General features: G+C 39.1%; 1 protein-coding gene across 7 annotated transcripts in view; it reads left to right on the top strand.

Moving 5' to 3' along the window:
• The window catches only part of RAD51B (RAD51 paralog B), a 356726-nt gene that overhangs the window by 133927 nt on the left and 205355 nt on the right, over positions 1 to 17444 (top strand). For all 7 annotated transcript variants that reach the window (XR_009418616.1, XR_009418617.1, XM_059474510.1 and 4 more), the window contains exon 8: positions 14917 to 15013. Coding sequence is in view for 5 of the 7 variants with exons in the window: in XM_059474510.1 (XP_059330493.1) it covers positions 14917 to 15013 (97 nt within the window). In the remaining 2 variants the exon portion in view is untranslated. The remainder of the gene's footprint in view (positions 1 to 14916; positions 15014 to 17444) is intronic.

The following is a 17444-nucleotide window of genomic DNA, read 5'->3' as shown; positions in this document are numbered from 1 at the left end:
ATTTGTTTTCTGTAAATCATGCCGTCTCTTTAATTATTTGTGCCTCTTCCCCTTTCTCTTGGAAACTTCAGTGCGGACACAGCTCTCGGTGAGCTGTTGCAGGCTGCAGTTTCCTCAGCAACAATTCTTTCTTGGCTATTGAGATAGAGTTTGGACTGAAATCTAGGTAATCACTGATGTTTTTTCCAGTCTGTTAAAAAGTCAGCTTTTACATCTGAGGTGGAGAATTTTATTTCAGCACTGACATGATCTTTCTCTGTGTGTGTGTTTTATTCTGTGCTTTTGCAGAATGGAACAGAATATTGTTTTTTGTGCTGCTTACTCTGATATATACAGCTCCTTATTGAGTCTCATGTTTTAAAAGTAGTCCAAACTCTGTACTTGTTGATCTTGTAACACCCTAAAAAATAACTATTTATTTGTCTTTTACTGGCGCAGGAATGATCTGAGATATCCAGTTCAGAAAATAAATTTGTACAGGGCTGATTTGAAGCTATGCTGCATTGCTGTTATTTTGTTGTCTTTGCTGTTCTGGAACTATTCAGTACTCCCTGCTCTATTAAACAGCTCTTTAAAACACCCTCAGTAAGCTCAAGAGAGACGAAAACTTGTTTCCAAGAACACAGATCATAGCTAACATCTAAATAATAATCTGGCGTCTGTTTGTTACTTTCCGTCTGTTTTAAATACAGTGCTAATACTTTACAGAATGTTATACAACATACCAGAAGTTCAGCCGTGAGGAATTTTTCAGATTTACCCTTCCCAAACTTGCAGTACAAACCACTGATGCTTTCACTCACAACTCAAGCAAAGGCAAAAGATTTTAAAAAAACACATCAATTCCTCCCCCCACCCAGCCAAAAATGCTGAAAGGAAAACAAAAAAGCCAGTGAGTTTTCTGGAGGGAAGTTTTAAGACTTTTTGTTACAAGACCATACATGGAACCTACAGAGGTCAACTATTACTGCTAAATTGTATTTAGAGGTTGCCCAGCTATACATTGGAGGACCCTGGGAACACAGGGTGGTTTGTGGTGCTGCACTGTGATTTAATCACACTTCATGCAGTGAGTTCAAAGCATTAGGAAAACAAAATACTGAATCTCACAATACTCTTATGGGGTAGGCATTAGGCCTGCTTTGAAAACAGGGCACAAAGAATTTATTGTATCTGTAAGCAGTTGCAGCTACTTAGCCTCAGAACCAGGATTAGAGAACATGCGATTGGACTTCTGCTCCCTCCTGTTCTCGCTTGAATATTAATTGAGGTGAAGAGTTAATAAAAAGAGAAAAAGTCTGAACTGATTGTTTCTCTGTGAATGTATTTATGCACAAAAGGATGAAGCTGGACAGAGACAAATCTCTGATCGTGTTTCACTTTGGTGTAACTCCTTTAGGATCGATTAAACTAGACTTGCAATAAATCTTACATAGTCTGGAAAAAAACCTGAGCAATATTAATAAAATTCAAAATGAGAATTTACCTGGTCAGGCTGCTTTCTACAGTGGGTATCTAATGTTCTGGAGGAGGTGATCAGTCTAAGAGGCAGCTGGAGTATAATCTATCCATTACTTGATGTTCCTTTCATGCAGGGAATTTTAAGGCTTGGTAACAGCAGATAGGGATTGTTTTAAATAGAAAAACAATAAGTAACTTTTTGAGGAGAAATTATTGTAAAACAAGCTATAAAAATCTTTAATTAGACTCAAGGAATAGCCAATGAAGAAATAACTTTATTGAATTGATAGCTCTACTACTGAAAACAATTTCCTCGTCGATACATTTGGATGATGGCAGGAATCAGACAGTGTGACTGAAGGGGGGTAAGCCATAAATGCCCTTCTGTCCCAGAAGCTATACGTCTCCACACCCCACCGAGTATTTTGTAAATTAGTATCCAGCCAAACATGAAACAATTTTCACCGAGAGTCAGATCTAATTGAACAATTAGATTTAGTCTGTCACACACTCTACTCTGGTACTGCATCTTGCTTTCAAGTTCAAGTATCTTGCATTGAATTACTTAAATCTTTGTTTTAGAGATCTGCAAGTACATCCTATCCTTTCCTGAGAAAGTCACTGACCTACTGTTCTGTCAGTACCAATCCCAGTGTCTCAGCATCTGTAGCTGCTACCTCAGTACCCACAGCCAGTGCATCTGAAGATGTGCTTCCTGCCTGACTGGAAACATCTTGCTGGTCTTTTTGTTCCTGTTTCCCACAATGTTTGCTCATACACTTCAGTCCTATCCAGAAATTTCTAATCTAGGCCAGGTTTCCTATGTGTTTGCCTCACTCCTCACTGGAAGAAGCTGTTCCAGTCATGGGGCTGCAGAAAACCTACTGGGGCAACAGAATCTATTGACTAAAGCATAATTTGGTCCTCTTAAGTCCTTCTCTAAATTAAATTAATGTAATTAATTTTTAACATTACTGTCTTTGCAATTTTTTGTGCAACTCTACAATGGAGACTGATGAGGTTTTTTTTTAAGAAACTCTTTAGATGAAACAGTTTCTATGGAGTCCAAAGAAAATGCATGAGTCTGAATTTTATGAACAAGTTGAGAAAATGATATTTAAAAATTCCTAACTGCAGTGAAAATTCATCTAGAGCTGCTGCAAAATTTCAGTTGGCTGTCCAGAAAGCACCAGCTGCTTTTCTCTGATACCTGTATGTGTAGTTTGTAGGATGGACTGCAAATTTTTGTTGCACTTGGGTTGTTTGAATGAGGTGCAAAAATTACCTACTTAAGTGTATTCCTAAAGAACAGATAATTTCAAATTGTGCAAAAGCTGAAATCCTGTACCATTCCCAAGGTTTTCTGAGAGTTTAAGATCACTAAAGGTGCCACAGCCTGTTTATATTCACCTGACATCAACTAAAATTTCTGTTGTTCTAGTAACAGCTGTAAATATTCTAGAGTACCCAAATAGCTGAATAAAGATATTTGTGTTTGTTTTATTAAGTGTTTACAAATATTTACATAAAAAGTGAGGTGCCAAGAAAACAAAACAGTGATACTGGTAGGCCCAGTGTCATTTCCACTGGAAGCAGCAGACCTATACTCAGTGATTAGCAAGCCAAAGGGGGTGTGTGTCATGCTGCAGTCTCAGCACAAAAATGATTCCTTACATTTTTCAGAGTTCAGTTCCCATCTTCAGTCCTAACTGTCAAAAAGGTTTCTAATTATTTATGCTTCCAAGAAAATACACTCCAAGTAAGTTGGGTAGCTCAATAGAAATTTAAAATGTGATAAAAAGGCCAATTTTATCACATATTGGCCTGTATGGGAGAAATACAGACTAACTATATTTCCTAGTGAAAAGATTTAGAAATAAAATAGGTTACAGAGGCAAAGACATTGCCACTGAAATTCCAGAATGTTTTATGCCACAAAATTTTATTTTTCCCCCCAAATATTGATAAGAAACTTGGGTGATTTATGTCCCCTCTCCTCTTCTTTCCTCTAAGTGATACCAGATCTGACATGTTTGGAAAACAATTATACATGTACATGTTTGGGCATATTTTCTTCCTGTCTCATTATGAACTATTTATCTGTAACTACTAGCTTTTTTTTTTATGTGCTTTTTGTGGAAGAAGCACCTAGGATAATCTTACTACTGTGTAACAAGGCTTCCTAAAATGCTGTAGCAGTCTTCAAAGAGTACTAATAAAACTTTGTATAGGTTGCATTTATTTAATTTTTTTTTTATTTTCTTCAGAATACCTTAGTTTAGAAAATGTGTTGAATATTATAAGAGGAAAAATGTCAAAGGTTAATGATCTTAACTGTCTAAGTCTGCAGGTTTAGGAAACTGATAAAATATACCCAAGTAATCTTCTTTTGCATAAAAATATTGCACTGCATTTTAGAGGTATGTTGATATATTAGAAAGCTCAAAAAGCTAGGTGGTAAAACTTTGACTTTCCATCCACTTGGACTAAAATATTTTGATTATGAAAATAGTCACTGGTACAGAAGAAAAGTACTACCCAGTGCTCAGACTGGTGTGTTTTGTATTGTTGCATTTTAAGGGAGGCTGGGACTACTGATGATTTTGTAATACTACAAATATTTCTGGCAGAGAAAGATTATTGGCTAAACTGTAGGTTAGGCTCTAAAGGTGTAAATGCAATTCAGTCTATGAAAATGTCTAAAATGAAATGCTAATAGATATCTACAGCTTTTAATGCATGTAATTCATTCTCACCTGTTCTTTCATACCTTTCTGAGCACTGACTCAGAAGGAAGGGAAACTGATAGCAACTTGAGAGGCTGTTTGATTCAGCATCTGGGTATTTTATTTCTTCTTTGATGTCACTTTTTTAGAGCCATTACAGCTATAGAGGTTGATAAGTGAACTTTAAAATCAGCAGGAGCACAGCATTCACTAAATCAGCTGCACTGAATGCTGGTGTCAGCTGTAGGCACACAGTTTGTGGTAACTGGGAGCAGGGCTGTGGCTGAGCCCCATCCCCAGTGGGCTACAGCTGTGTGGGGCAGGTGAGCAGCACTGCAGGTGATGAGACACAGAGTGCCCAGGTGCACTGCACCAGCAGTAAAGGGCACACAGGTGCAATGCACCACCCTGAGGGGTGTGAAAGGTTGGGCTAAAGAGCAAAAGGGGCAGATGCTTGCAGCCTTCTGCAGTGATGTGATGTTGCTGTGTATGGGCAGGCACCTGAAGCCTTCTGCTGTGGTACGGTGTTACCGTGTGTGGGTTGAAGCTTTCTGCAGCTGTATGGTGACACTCTGTGTTTGTGATACTCTGTGCATACTCTGGACTGCAACATGTACTGTGTGTATGCTGTGACAGTCAGTGTCTAGTTTGTTTTGTAAAAATTATCAATATATTGATTGTCAGGCTTCTGTGCAGTATCAATTACTGCCTTAATACTCTACAGACCTGTCAAATAGCTTGGGTAAATTGGTGGTTGGAGTCATGTATCCAAATTGCCTGTTACTCTGTACTTCAAACCTACTGACCATTACATACACTGAAATAAAGCCTACATGATTATCTAAGCATAGCCATTAGACAAGTATAAAAATCCTGGGTCTTGAGATGTGTTCAGTGAAAGGCCATAGCACAGTAAGAAAAGTTTTCCAAAAGGTGTGGTGTAAAATATTCTGTGTTCTCTAACATAACTGTAGACTAGAAAAGATCTGCTGTGTTTCTATGCTACCGATAAAGTATGTTGTGTATAAAAAAAAATAAGCCATGTGATTGTGGTAGTAGTTACCTGCATGTAAAGTTTAATGAATGAACCAGAGGAACAAATATTCTAGCACATCCTGGAAGTACTTCCTCCTGCTTCCACAAGATACCAAGCACAGGTCTAAACTAACACTGTCCTCCTTTTAAGAATGTTGGCATAGAGTCATGTTGTGGAACAAGGTGGAGCTAGGGAAAGTGTTTTTAAAACTGTTCAGCAAAGCTGTAAATTACAGTAAGCCATTGAGCTGTTTCAGTTTGTATCCAAGATTCAGTGAGTCTCCTGTGACCCCCTGGCTTGGAGGAACTAATTGGAAAGGATCTCAGGAATTAATGGAATTAATTACATGAAGTTGTGCTTTATATGCTGTATCTATCAAGACCTGCATGTGTATGTTGGTATAAATGGTCTTTCTGATGGGCTTGTCAAAACATAAAAATGAAATAAAAATGCTGGTGTACTAATTATCAACTTGAAATGGGCCATGAGCCCTAAGTAGACCTTGTTAGGAGTATTTCATTAGTTTAGTAATGAATAATAGACACTTCTCCAGTTGCTCCATATTCCTATTTAGTTGTTAGGAGTAAGCTAAACTAAGTATAGACAGGTATAAAAAAAACTGATTAAAATAAACTCCAAATATGGAAAGAATTATAAATATATAATTTGCTAGCTACCTGCTAGATAGTCTGAGGTGTTCTAGAGTGCTTGGGGGAGTATGACCCTTTCCAACTTTTAACTCTGTTCTTAAAATCAGGGTTTAGGAATAGTAGTAAACATTTCTGCTACCTTTAGTCAGTTTGCTTAGTGTCTGTGCATCTGTCTATACAAAAGGGGCAACAATACATTTATTCCACCAGAAGATAGTGAGGTTTAATGTCAAAGAATTAGTGTAGGTCTAGGTAAATTTGAAGTACTGGATGAAAGAGGATAGATGCATGGCAGAAGGTCTGAACACAGCAACTGGAAGGAAAGAGCCTTCAGTCTGTTTTCTTCTGCCAATGACAAGTGCCAATAAACTTAACTAGGTTTTTCATTGGGAAAACAGTGAGCATAAATTTTTACTTCCTTGCAGTCTTATGAAAGTATAGATGTCTCCTCTCAATCTGGAACATGCCAGTGCAGAACTGAAATTCTGTATGACTTTGCTGGTTTTCCAGGCAACCCAGTTTCTTCCCCATCCTTCAAAACAAAATAAATTCAACCAACCAAAAGTGCTGTTGCAGAGAACAGCAAAGAGTCTAAGAGTGAACTGTGAGTTCATAATTTTATTTATTCTGTTGCAAGACAATTTGGCATTCATCAGAAATCTCCCTTTAAAGCAGTGGTGCTCGCTGCTTTTAGAGTGCAGCAGGTTTGAATGTAAAACTTGCCTGTGGATTACAGTGATTTCTTGAGAGGTACTTTGTGTTTCCTCAGCCAGTGTCAGAGCAGTCTCTTACTGCCACCTCTAGCTAGACACATGAGAAAGCTCAATTCAGAAAGCCATCATTAAGCAGGGGCTGGAGGGGAGGGTGGAGGAGAGGAAGATCTGCTGGAAACTGAGCAGGGAGCTCTGGGCCCCTGCCAGGACAGGAAGGCGGGTGGCCATCCCTCTGGGGGGATGCACATCTCTGCAAACAGGTCTGTGCAGGCTGCTGGATGTGAAGGCCTTGCAGGCACACAAACCCTCTCCTGGGCAGGCACACAAACCTTCTCCTGGGCAGCTCAGCACAGGGGTGCTGTGGTGGGGATTTTGAGCATTACGTTTGTGTTGGCTGCATTCCTCGTTCACAGAGTAGGAAAGGCTAAAGACCTCAGGCTGTTCCTGGGTGGTAGCTATTTCAACTTGAAGGCCTGTAGCTGCCTGAGAACAACATGCTTTTGTTTTGCTTTGTTTCTTTTTTTTTTTTTTTCTGGTCGAAGTTTTAATTCATTGTGATGCTTTTTAAGCAGCTGGCAGAGATGTGAATAGACACTTCTTCAAAAGGTTTATGGAATAGAATTGCATAACTTTGTACTTTTCCTATGCAAAGCAGAGTAAGTTTGATGTAAATGCAGTGACTAGTGTCTGAAAGATACCTTGGCTTCTTCCAAGTCCTGTTTATACCCCATGAAATCCAATAACGATAAAATCACCTCTGCTGCTATGAATTGTCTCACTGAGGGATGAAAGAGAAGTTTGGGTAGTGATACCTTGGCAAAACAAGAGCTGCAAGTTCTCTCTTTCCTAAAAGCTCTAATAAGGTTGCAGCTAACCAACAATGTGTCCTGATCAACAGATCTCTAATCTTTTAAAAGGTGTAAGTGAGCCTTCCAGAGAATTGTGCTTTCTTGTTTCTGTGCTGTTCAATTGCTTTTATTTTTTTCCTCTGGATTCTGATGAAAATGGGTGCAGTTGAAATTCCTCTGAGGCAAGGCCAGCACTTGTAGGAGTGTACATTGCATATGGGATTAGGAAGTGGTTCTCAATAGGCTTCCAGTGGTTTATGTGTATATATCTGTTATTCAGGGAATTATGCCAAATTCTGGTAACATTGGTTGAGATGTGAATTCTAACAGCTCTTGGCTTTGCCTTCAGTCAGGGTAGCTGCTATGCTGTGACTGAAAATATCTGCCTGCTTCCCTCCAGCCTGTTACCAGCCTGTTCCTCTGTCATGTTACAGACAAGATGGCTCTAATGGGTACTTCATCTTTCAGCTGATTTGGATTAGCAACAGTTGTTAAATGTGGGTATTTGTGTATTGCTCATGCCTGCAGTGAAGCAGCTTTGTGCTACCATCATTTTAGTAAAACATGTAAAGATACTTTTGAGTATCCTAGTTAGGCCTTGATTAAACACCAGAAGTGGTATTTGACTTTGCATATGGGAATTTCATGTATTAGAAAGTTTTTTACTTGTGATGTCTGGGCTTTATACAGTATTTGACATTATTTATAGTCTTCCCACAGAAACCTGAGCTGCGGGGGCTGGTGGCTGCTCAGCTCAGGAATACAAGACACCTAGTGGGATAAGTATTGGGTGGGTATGGTGATTTGCTTGGATTTGAGATGATAAACTGTTGGGTTTTTTCTTTTGTGTTTGGTTTGTGTGAACCAAAATAGTTTGCATTTTCTAAGAATGAAGATATATATATATATTTATATATATATTTAATCTCTTGTCATTATAATAGTGTTGATATAAATATGTTTAATCTGGTCCTGGAGCCCAGAGCTGTCTGACTGTGCAGAGGCTTTTCTCACTAAAAGCCAGTCTCCTGTGAGGTGAGGCCCTGTGGAGCAGTAACTGGCTTCAAGTGCTGCTGTAGCTGTGGGCACTTGACATTCTCTCTTGAAAATTCATGTTTTGGTTAGGAGCTCTCGGTATTGCATTCAGACCTTTCTTTTTTACTGTTTGCAACTCCATGATTTCACCAAAAAAGCTCAGTTTTAAGCATGTTTTATTCCTTGTGAGTGTTAAGTAGAAGTTCTGCTGAGGTCTTGCACAACTTTTGACAGCTTTTGTGTCAAATGGACCCTGAGGCTGAAGAAAGTCTCCCCAAAGAAACAGAAGTTGAAGAAAAAGCTGATTTAGTGTGTAGCTTAGATGAAGTCCACAAGTACCCTGTTACTGTCACAGATAGTGGTAATTTTGGATTCTTCCTTGAGCAGACTGATGCCAGTCTTGAGGATCTTTAACAGGTTTTCAAGGAGAAGGCTGTTGCTCTCACAGTTGTTTGAATAATGATTTTTCACCCTATTTTTCTCACTGTTCCCTTTTGCTGTTTTCAGGCTTGCTGCCAACCCCTTCTGACTTTGTGGTATTGCTTGGTGCAGTGCCCTTTATTGTTTTGAGCCATTACTTGAATACCTCATGAAAAGCTGTGTTCTTCAGGGAAAGGGAGGGAGGTACCTTCTCAGGGATGGGAAGACAGATTGGCTGGGGATCAGTAAAACTTCTTTTCCTTCTCCTCCAGCATGTAGGGTCATCATCCCAGCCCCAGTGACTTGTCACTTGTACTTGGTGCTCTCTAGTGACGTTTCTTGGGCACAGTGAAAACCACAAAATTCATGGACTAATAAGGGTGGAGTAATGTGGGATTATTGCAAGTGTTCTTGTGCTTGCTCTCCCAGCTCAATAGGAAGCCTTTAATAAGAATTTTCCTAAATAGTGTTGCATGCGAAATGGGGATTTCTGCTTCGTCCTTTTAACAAACAGCCATTTCATGAAATAGTGTGGTTTTTTGCCTTTTGGTACATTCCAGAAGACTTTCTACCTTTACTGGTTACTGATTGATAGTTCTGTGCTGAGCTCCCTTTAATTTTGCAATAAACTAACAAGGAGGCTGAGACCACAAGTTTACAGAAAACAGCTTATTTACTCAACTGGATTTACAAGGATGACAAAGTCAGGTTTTGTACTTTCAGTGTGGTCTAGGATGGGCAGGAGGAATACTTGAAAAATTGTACTGTATAAATAACCAAACAAAATATAGTTTGCTTATTCTTCTGTGTGAAGTTCTTAGGCCAACTCTCTCCCAGGACCTGCAGGGATTTTCTGCATATGCAGAAACTTTGCTATTCCAAATAAATGGGAATGTTGTGAGTTTAGGCACAAAAAGTAAGGTTTTTTTTTACTTTTCTAATATGCCTCCAAAAAAACTTGCATCTGCTGAAATCACATCAGTGGACGGTGACTCTGTTTTCACAACAACATATGAAGATTTAAATGGGATATTAACACTGTTGTTGACTTTTTGATTAAATCTTAGAAGTAATAATGACCTATCTGGAACCTGAGTGCTGTTTTCCTTGAGAAACCCTTGTGTCCATTTTTTTCCAGGTATTGGCACCTATAAAAAGTGAGAAGGTAATCAGCGGAGGAAGTTGTGGGGTTTTTCTAACATGTCTGAAATTAGGAAGTTGAAAAAGTGCTCCCGCTGTCTTATTGTGTTTATCTCTGGGTTTTCTAATTCTTCTTGCTGTCGTGACACTTCTAATTGTTATATGGTGTTATTTTACTATCTGAGGTAGCTATGCTGCAGTAAAAATTGAAGTAAAAGATTGGGAAATTGTGTAGTCCATCATTTGTGTGGTATTTGAAGTAGTAGACATTTTCCCAGAAAGGATTTTGAAATCTGAATCCGAGTGAATTTCCAAAGAGTTGGTAATTCTGCCAGAATTGGAAGGCTGAGGACTGTAAATTTTCACTTGTTAAATAGCTCTCTTAACCAATGGCAAGGGAATAGGCTGAAAGTTAAAGGCTGTGGTTCACTGAACTCCATGGGAGACTGCACGGAAGCATGTTTCTAGCGTTACTGAGCTGTCTAGCTGACTTTTTTTCCCTCTTCTAGCAGTGGAGAGTGTTTTTTATTCAGGCACAGTTGCTGACTAAAGAAGACCCACACCCTTTGTTCATTACAAAGTAGGAACAGAAGAGCAATAGCAAAGCTTCCTTACCTGCTGCACATGTTAGGACACAGTTGTGTATGTAGAGGTATGATGGCTTTTTGTGAGTCTTAGTGGCAGTGAAAATATTTTGTCCCATTAGTTGATAATGGAAATAGGAGCTCCTCTTAAAATACTAGGTGTTTTTAAATATAATATCTTTTAAAATACTGTGTATTTCAGTATGATAACATCAAAATACCATGTAGCAATATTCTCACTGTTGAGTGTTCTGCTGGAAGTTAATAAACATGTGACTGGCTTTGAACCTCTTGAAAGGAAGCTGTGCTTGGCTGGTAAGCTGTCCAGTGTTTGTCCAAAAGGATCCCAACAGAGGCAAATTTTCCTTACCTACTTAGCCTGAGGTTCTGGCATGTCTCCTGTGCTAAACAGGTTAAAGTAATGGCAGATCTACAATGAAGAGTTGAAGAAATGCCATTGCTAGTTCAATGCAAAGCACTCTCTAGTAAGTCTGCTTGGACTCTCTAATAAGCCCAGCTTGTTTCCAAGCACTTTAGCAGGTAGTTTTTCTCAAGTGTGGCCCCTATCAGACCAACCAAGACCTTCTTTTTGGTGATTTGTAAGAAACAGCATCATTAACATCAAAACCAGCATGATGTCCTGTGCACCCATGTATGAAGCAATGTGTGAGACTCAGCTGATGCTGTCCATGCACAAATGTGATTCCTCACCAGAACTCACAGAGCTGTTTGGCACCAGATCTCCTTTGTCCACCTGGGTGTTCTCTCCATATCACCCACAAGTTTAACCATTCCCTCAAGCACCTATTTGCAGCTTTCTGAATACATCAAACCATTTCAAAGGATGGCAGAATGGAATGTACGCATGTCTTTCAGATTAATGAAGGAGAATTTGGGGAAATATTAATAAAGTTTTTAAATGTGCCACTGGAGTCATGTGATACCAGTGCTCAAGGCTTCGAGTTGAATGCCTGTAAGGACTGGTGACTGCTGAAAATGTATGGTCTTGTTTGAATGGCACTTTAACTGCCAGAGTATTCATGACCAAAGTTTTGCTCATGGAAAAATAAAACTTGGCACTTTCCAGTAATGGCATATGGTTGAAATTTTGAAGATAGATGTATCTATTCTGAGGAGCTTGCTGAATCTGGGTGCCTTTTTTTTTTTCATAACTGTAGCAAAGGACCAGCTCTTTCCTTTTGTTAGTGACCCAGAGCATGTTTGATTTAGTGAGAGTTTGGAGTACTCTGCACACTCTCAAAGTGAGGTTCAAACTGTACTATGGGAGCTACAAAAAGATACATGAAAATACATACATATATATATATATATGATAATAAGAATACCTGTACCTGATTAAAGAATTTTCCAGTAGGTGAGGCTGCAGAAGTGTGACAGGGAATTTGATGCCAAATTTAGTGCTTAGCTAACAGCCTTGTCTTGTGGCTGGACTTATCTTATGGGAGAACTGTGTCTCTGTTGGTTCTGCAGGCTTGGAGAAATGAGGAATAATTTTCAATTAATTCCAAAATAAGTATTTTGTATCTGCATATGGCTTCATCTCAGAGGAAGTCTGCTTATTCAAGATAGTATTTACATGTGTATTTAAGCAAATTTGTAACTGTCAGTGAAGTCATAGAACTCAGAATATGCTTAATTTCCATCCTCAGAGCACATCAGAGAGGAACATTTACTTAGGTAGGACTCTGCTTTTTTTAACTGATTTTTTAAAACAGTATAGCAGGGAATCTAGGATATTAGTATTGAATAGTTGCTGAAGGATACATGAGAAATTGAAATCTAGGTTCAGAGGCATTGCTTGAGTTAAACATAAAAGGTGAAGAAGACTTTCAGTCTTAACAGCTAATAGTGCTGTGGAGTTCCTGGTTAAGGAGGAATCTGGAAGATTAAAAAAAAAAGCTGCTGCATTATTCTTGTTGTTTATTTTTCTTTTGATTTTTTTCTTTTGGAAGGCTTCACAGTTTCCTTTGAAGAAAAGCAATATGAAATATAGTGTGCTTAGGTATTTTTTTCTATTAAAAATGTTCCTTAATCATGGCAACATTTCTTTAAAATGTGCTGCATAAATAATAAAATACGTGATGGCACGGCACGAAGATTATCTTGGCACGAGTCTGAGGTGACTGAATCACTTAGAGAGCTTGATACTTGTTAATAATGTGATCATTGCAAAATGTGCCAATGAAAACTTCATACCTCACCAGTACGTGAGTATAAGTTTGTTAGTGTGTTCTGTTTCAGCACATTTTCTAATACTGGGTACTATGGATATGTGAGTCTGTGGCTTTTGTGACACAGTGGAAACAAAGTGAGAATGATTTCAAGAAGGAAAGGTCTCAGATCCTTTCTTATCCCTACTGACTCTTGGTTGACTATTCCTTCCATTTGCCTTGAACTGGTTTTGATGCCCATCCTATTACAAGGATGAACTAGCTCACTAAAATGGAAGATAAGTATCCTAGAAAGAAAAAAGGGAAAAATTACTTTTTTCTTCTTTTTTAATAAATTGAATTATCCTACCTTGTAGTCTTTATGAACAAGTTAGCCATCAGTGGCAGTAAGGAGTTGTGTGTACCAGACCCTTTGCTGTCTGCTTTTGGGTGCTTGTAGTTGCACACAGCAGCTCTGGGGGAAACAGCAGAGGGGTGTAATGTGTTTCACATGTGTTTGCTGTTAGCAATATTGCAAGTGGTACCTTAGCCAAGGTGTAGAACCAGGCAAGGGTGTCTTCTACCATGCCCATGTTCACTGCAGTGATCATAAATGCCCAGTCCCAAAAGGTTCATCCTGTGGTTAAGCTGTGCAGAGTGATCAAAGCTAGTTCAAGTTTGTTCAGAGCTTGTAGTCAATAGCAGATGAGCATGAAGGGGCATCATTATGGAGTTCTGAAGGTCTTGAACTCCTGTTGGGCAAGCAAAGATTTGACTTACACGCTTCTCAATTTAGTGGTGTTGATACAGTCCATAAAGCTCTCAGGCACCATCATGCCTGTTTGCAGCACAGAGCTGGGTGGGCTTGTAAAGGTCATGTTCTCCATCACACTGCTGGCACCTCATGTCATGCTGCCTGAAGAAGACACAAAACCCTGCAGCACCACCACTGCAGTCACAGCTTGTTGGTCTGACACAGCTTGTGTGGAGTCTCGCAATGGGAAAAGAAAGGGGACAGTGTGTCATATCTTACTGCTGAAAGAATTACAAAGCAGGAAGAAGCCATGATCAGAGGGAAGGAAAAGTAGTGGAGGGAATGGCAGAGAAAGTCCTCTTCCTTTTAGCAATGGTAATCTGTTAATTTATTCCAGTAAATTCCAGTGAAACTGCATTCAACCAAGTATTGTGTAGGATTCCTTTCTGCCTTTCTCCTGTGTCAAATACATCTGAAGACAGGCCATTAATTTGTGAGACAGTTTGGAGTCTGTCTGCTCTCAGTGCAAGTAGAAGAATCATTTTGGTTCTTTAAAAAAAATTAACTTTTAAAGTTTGTCAGTCAGCAAAGTGGAGACCAACTGTTATTGCAAAAAGTGCAGCTGCTTAGAGATCCAAAGCATTGCAAGATAACTGTGGCTGTAGCTACGTTCTTCTCTCTGTGGTGTTTGCACTGCTTGCATAATGTTTTCTGTTGCTAAAAACCAGTATGCATTGAAAGGTGCAAGAAGTTGTTCATCTCTTGTAGGCTCATCTCTTGACTATTGCTCATGCTGTCAGAGGAGAGCACAGTGGGTGCTATAGTTTTGTTTATCAGAATCTTGAGATCCTGAAAAGCACTAAAAAAATCCCCTTTTGTAAAGATAGCCCTGTAACATTTAGTGCTTTTGTGCTTCGGATCCATGGGAGTGTACCCCTACCACACCTTGCTCCATGGCACTGTGTTTCAGCCAAAGGAAGAAAGTTTGTGGAAATTACTTGGAAAATAGATTTTCTCTTTGACTATGAAGAAAATGGTGGGGTTTTGTAAGGAGCATCAAAATGTTCATGGAATATGAGCAAAAGATGAAGCTCTTCAGAGCAGTAGTTTCTTTTAAGGTGCCTGTATGTATCAACATACTGTTGTGCAGTATTTCATCTTTTTAACAATATCCCTTTTCCTCCCTGCAACTTCTTGCAATTGACTCTTCAGTTTCTGCAGGTAGTTCAAAATGTTCTGAGTGTTGGATTTGCTAAAGATCGGAATACAGAGGGTCATCTCGATGCTGTGCCTGGAGGATTCCAGTCCTGGGCTTCTCTCTGCCTTCCAGTGGCTATAGCAATTCATCTCCCATCCCCCTCTCCTTGTCTGTCTGCAGGTTATCTTGACGAATCAGATTACCACAGCGCTGAGCAGTGGCCCTGGGCTCCGGGCAGACCTGGTGTCTCCAGATGATGATTTGTCCCTGTCTGAAGGTAAGGAATCCCTTCGATCAGAACTGAAACTCTACACGGCCACAAATCCACACTGTAACTTGCAGTCTTCTCTTGAAATACAGGGGGCTAAGTGAGTCAATTTACTAAGTCTAACCTAATACAGTCTTGAAACAAAATTATTTTCTAGTTTCTCTGAAAATCTATTTACAATTAAAAAGAAAGTATGTGGAGTTGCTAAAAGGATCAGATACTTTCTAAAGGCTGGGAATATATTTTTGAGCCATGTCAGTTTCTCAGCATTGTACTGTCACTCACATGCATTTAAAGCATTATTTTGTCAGACTTCTAAAGCTGCTACAAGAGGAAATACACAGGCTGGTGTGCGAATTTCATCTTATCTAATGGTTATCATAGATTCCAAGGAGAAACAACTGCTTGCAAAGGAAGGAAAGCAGATCTTCAGTCCTGTTCCTTGAATTACACTTGTTTGGTTTTCAAGTACAGTGCCTCAGACTGCATCTCTCTGTTGTGTGGATGTAATATGGGGATTTTTGTGGTGCCATATATTACTTCATATCTTCATGCTTGTTTTCTGCACAGAATTAGAGAAAAGCACTTTTTTGAGGAATAGTGAGGACATAGTGTGCTGAGAAGAAAAGATAATTCTGAATCAAGGTTTACAAAGTGATATTATAATTTTGGTTTTCCCCACTTGCAAGGAATAGTCAGAGTACCCTCGTGAGAGGCAGATGCAGAAAAATTTAGCATTCAGTTCATACATAGACCCAAATGTATGGTGCACAGCAATGCTTTTCTTGCAAAGCCATGATAATTGCATGTAGACTTTCCACTTTGCATAACCTGTGTATTTCCCCTCTTTGTCTCCTTGCTGCACTTTCTGATGGTTCTGATCAGCTTCTCTGTGTTCTGATTGATCACACCATTGTCTCAAGCCTGTCTGACTTTACACAAGTACAGCTTAGTGGCAAAAATAACTAAGCAGTGGTTAAAACTGACGTTATTTCTGCAACTCATTTCAGTGGACAAGGGAAAGAGGTTGAAGGTAGATTTAGACGGAATGTCGGGGAGTAGCAAGTAACTTCAGTGCAATGCCTTAACACTGATTTATGACTTCATAATTTTGTCAATAGGAGTCTGGCTAATCATGGTCCATTAAACAATTTTAAAATTGTGCTTGTGGCTTTTATTGGTTCCACCCATTGCCAAAGTATCTCTGAAGTACATGTCTCAAATACTGCTCCCATCCTCTGGCAGAAAGATTTGATATTTGGTAACTAGATTTGGAAGATGAAGGCATAATTTTTCACCTTTATAATTTTCTTCTTGGCACAAAGTTGTTGTGCCTTGTCTTATTAAATTGTCTTGATCACAGTGCTCGTGCTTCTCCTTGCCCGTTAGAATTGCTATGGATGAGCTTCCTCTGGAAAGAAAGGACAGCTGACTCTGATGTGGGAATAATAACAAAATATGTTTTCAGTAAAACATATTTTTTCCTGTGGCTAAAATATTTGAAGATACTTAGGAAAAACACATGAAATAGTTGAAATGTTTCTGAATTTCCCAGCACATATAAAAGATTCTCAGTGCTGCGTACGAGCCATACTTCCAGAATATTCTAGAATCAGGGCTACTCAAGAGATGGCATAATGATTTTTCTAGCAGTTACAGGTTTTTAATGAATCTATTATGTTGTGCCTAAACTACCACCACTGCTTTTCACCTTTTAGCTTAAGAATGAGTTATATATGAGAAAATATATTGGTGCTCTGTGTTTTATTCCTTTGTTGCTCTCATTCCTTGTTTTTAATTAAGGATCTGAAGTAGCAAAATGTGTCAGCATCATGCTTGTTGAAAATGGACATGTTTGTTTTGCCACAGGACAAGAATAGTACAGACATCAACAGTGCAGGCTCCTTTGGAAAGTCAAGTTTTATCAAGGGGTGTAGGGCCGATAAGCTGCTTTCCTTCTCTTCTTTCCCTCCTTTCTTGATTAACATTGATATGGCATTTACTTCTTGTGTTGTGTCATGGAAGAACACAGTGCATCTCCATACCACAGGCTTTTCTCCCTATATCTTTACTGTTTGTAAAATGGCTGCTTCTGGATTTCCATTTTTCATCCCTTTTAACCGCTACTGGCTATCTGTGAAATTTCAGGCTCATTCAACATCTGATTTCCATGTTTATCTTCCTATCAAAAGATACAGGTGTGGCCAGTGTGTTTTGGTCGGTTTTTTTAACATCACGGTGTTGACCTGTTCTGAGAAAGTTCCCCCTTAATGTATTTGGTTGTTAACTCTTGAGCAGCCTGAAAGCAGCAATAAACTTCTGTTAGTCTTTTGTACTTTCAGAATCCTAAATTAATTTGTCTTCTAGAGTTAGTACTCTAGAAGACAAATTACTACTCTTTTACATTTGTAGAGTCTACAGGAAAGAGTAGTTAGGTGAG

This window comes from Ammospiza nelsoni, chromosome 6, assembly GCF_027579445.1.
Source record: "Ammospiza nelsoni isolate bAmmNel1 chromosome 6, bAmmNel1.pri, whole genome shotgun sequence".
NCBI classification, from domain to species: domain Eukaryota; kingdom Metazoa; phylum Chordata; class Aves; order Passeriformes; family Passerellidae; genus Ammospiza; species Ammospiza nelsoni.
This window is presented reverse-complemented; position numbering and strand designations above follow the sequence as displayed.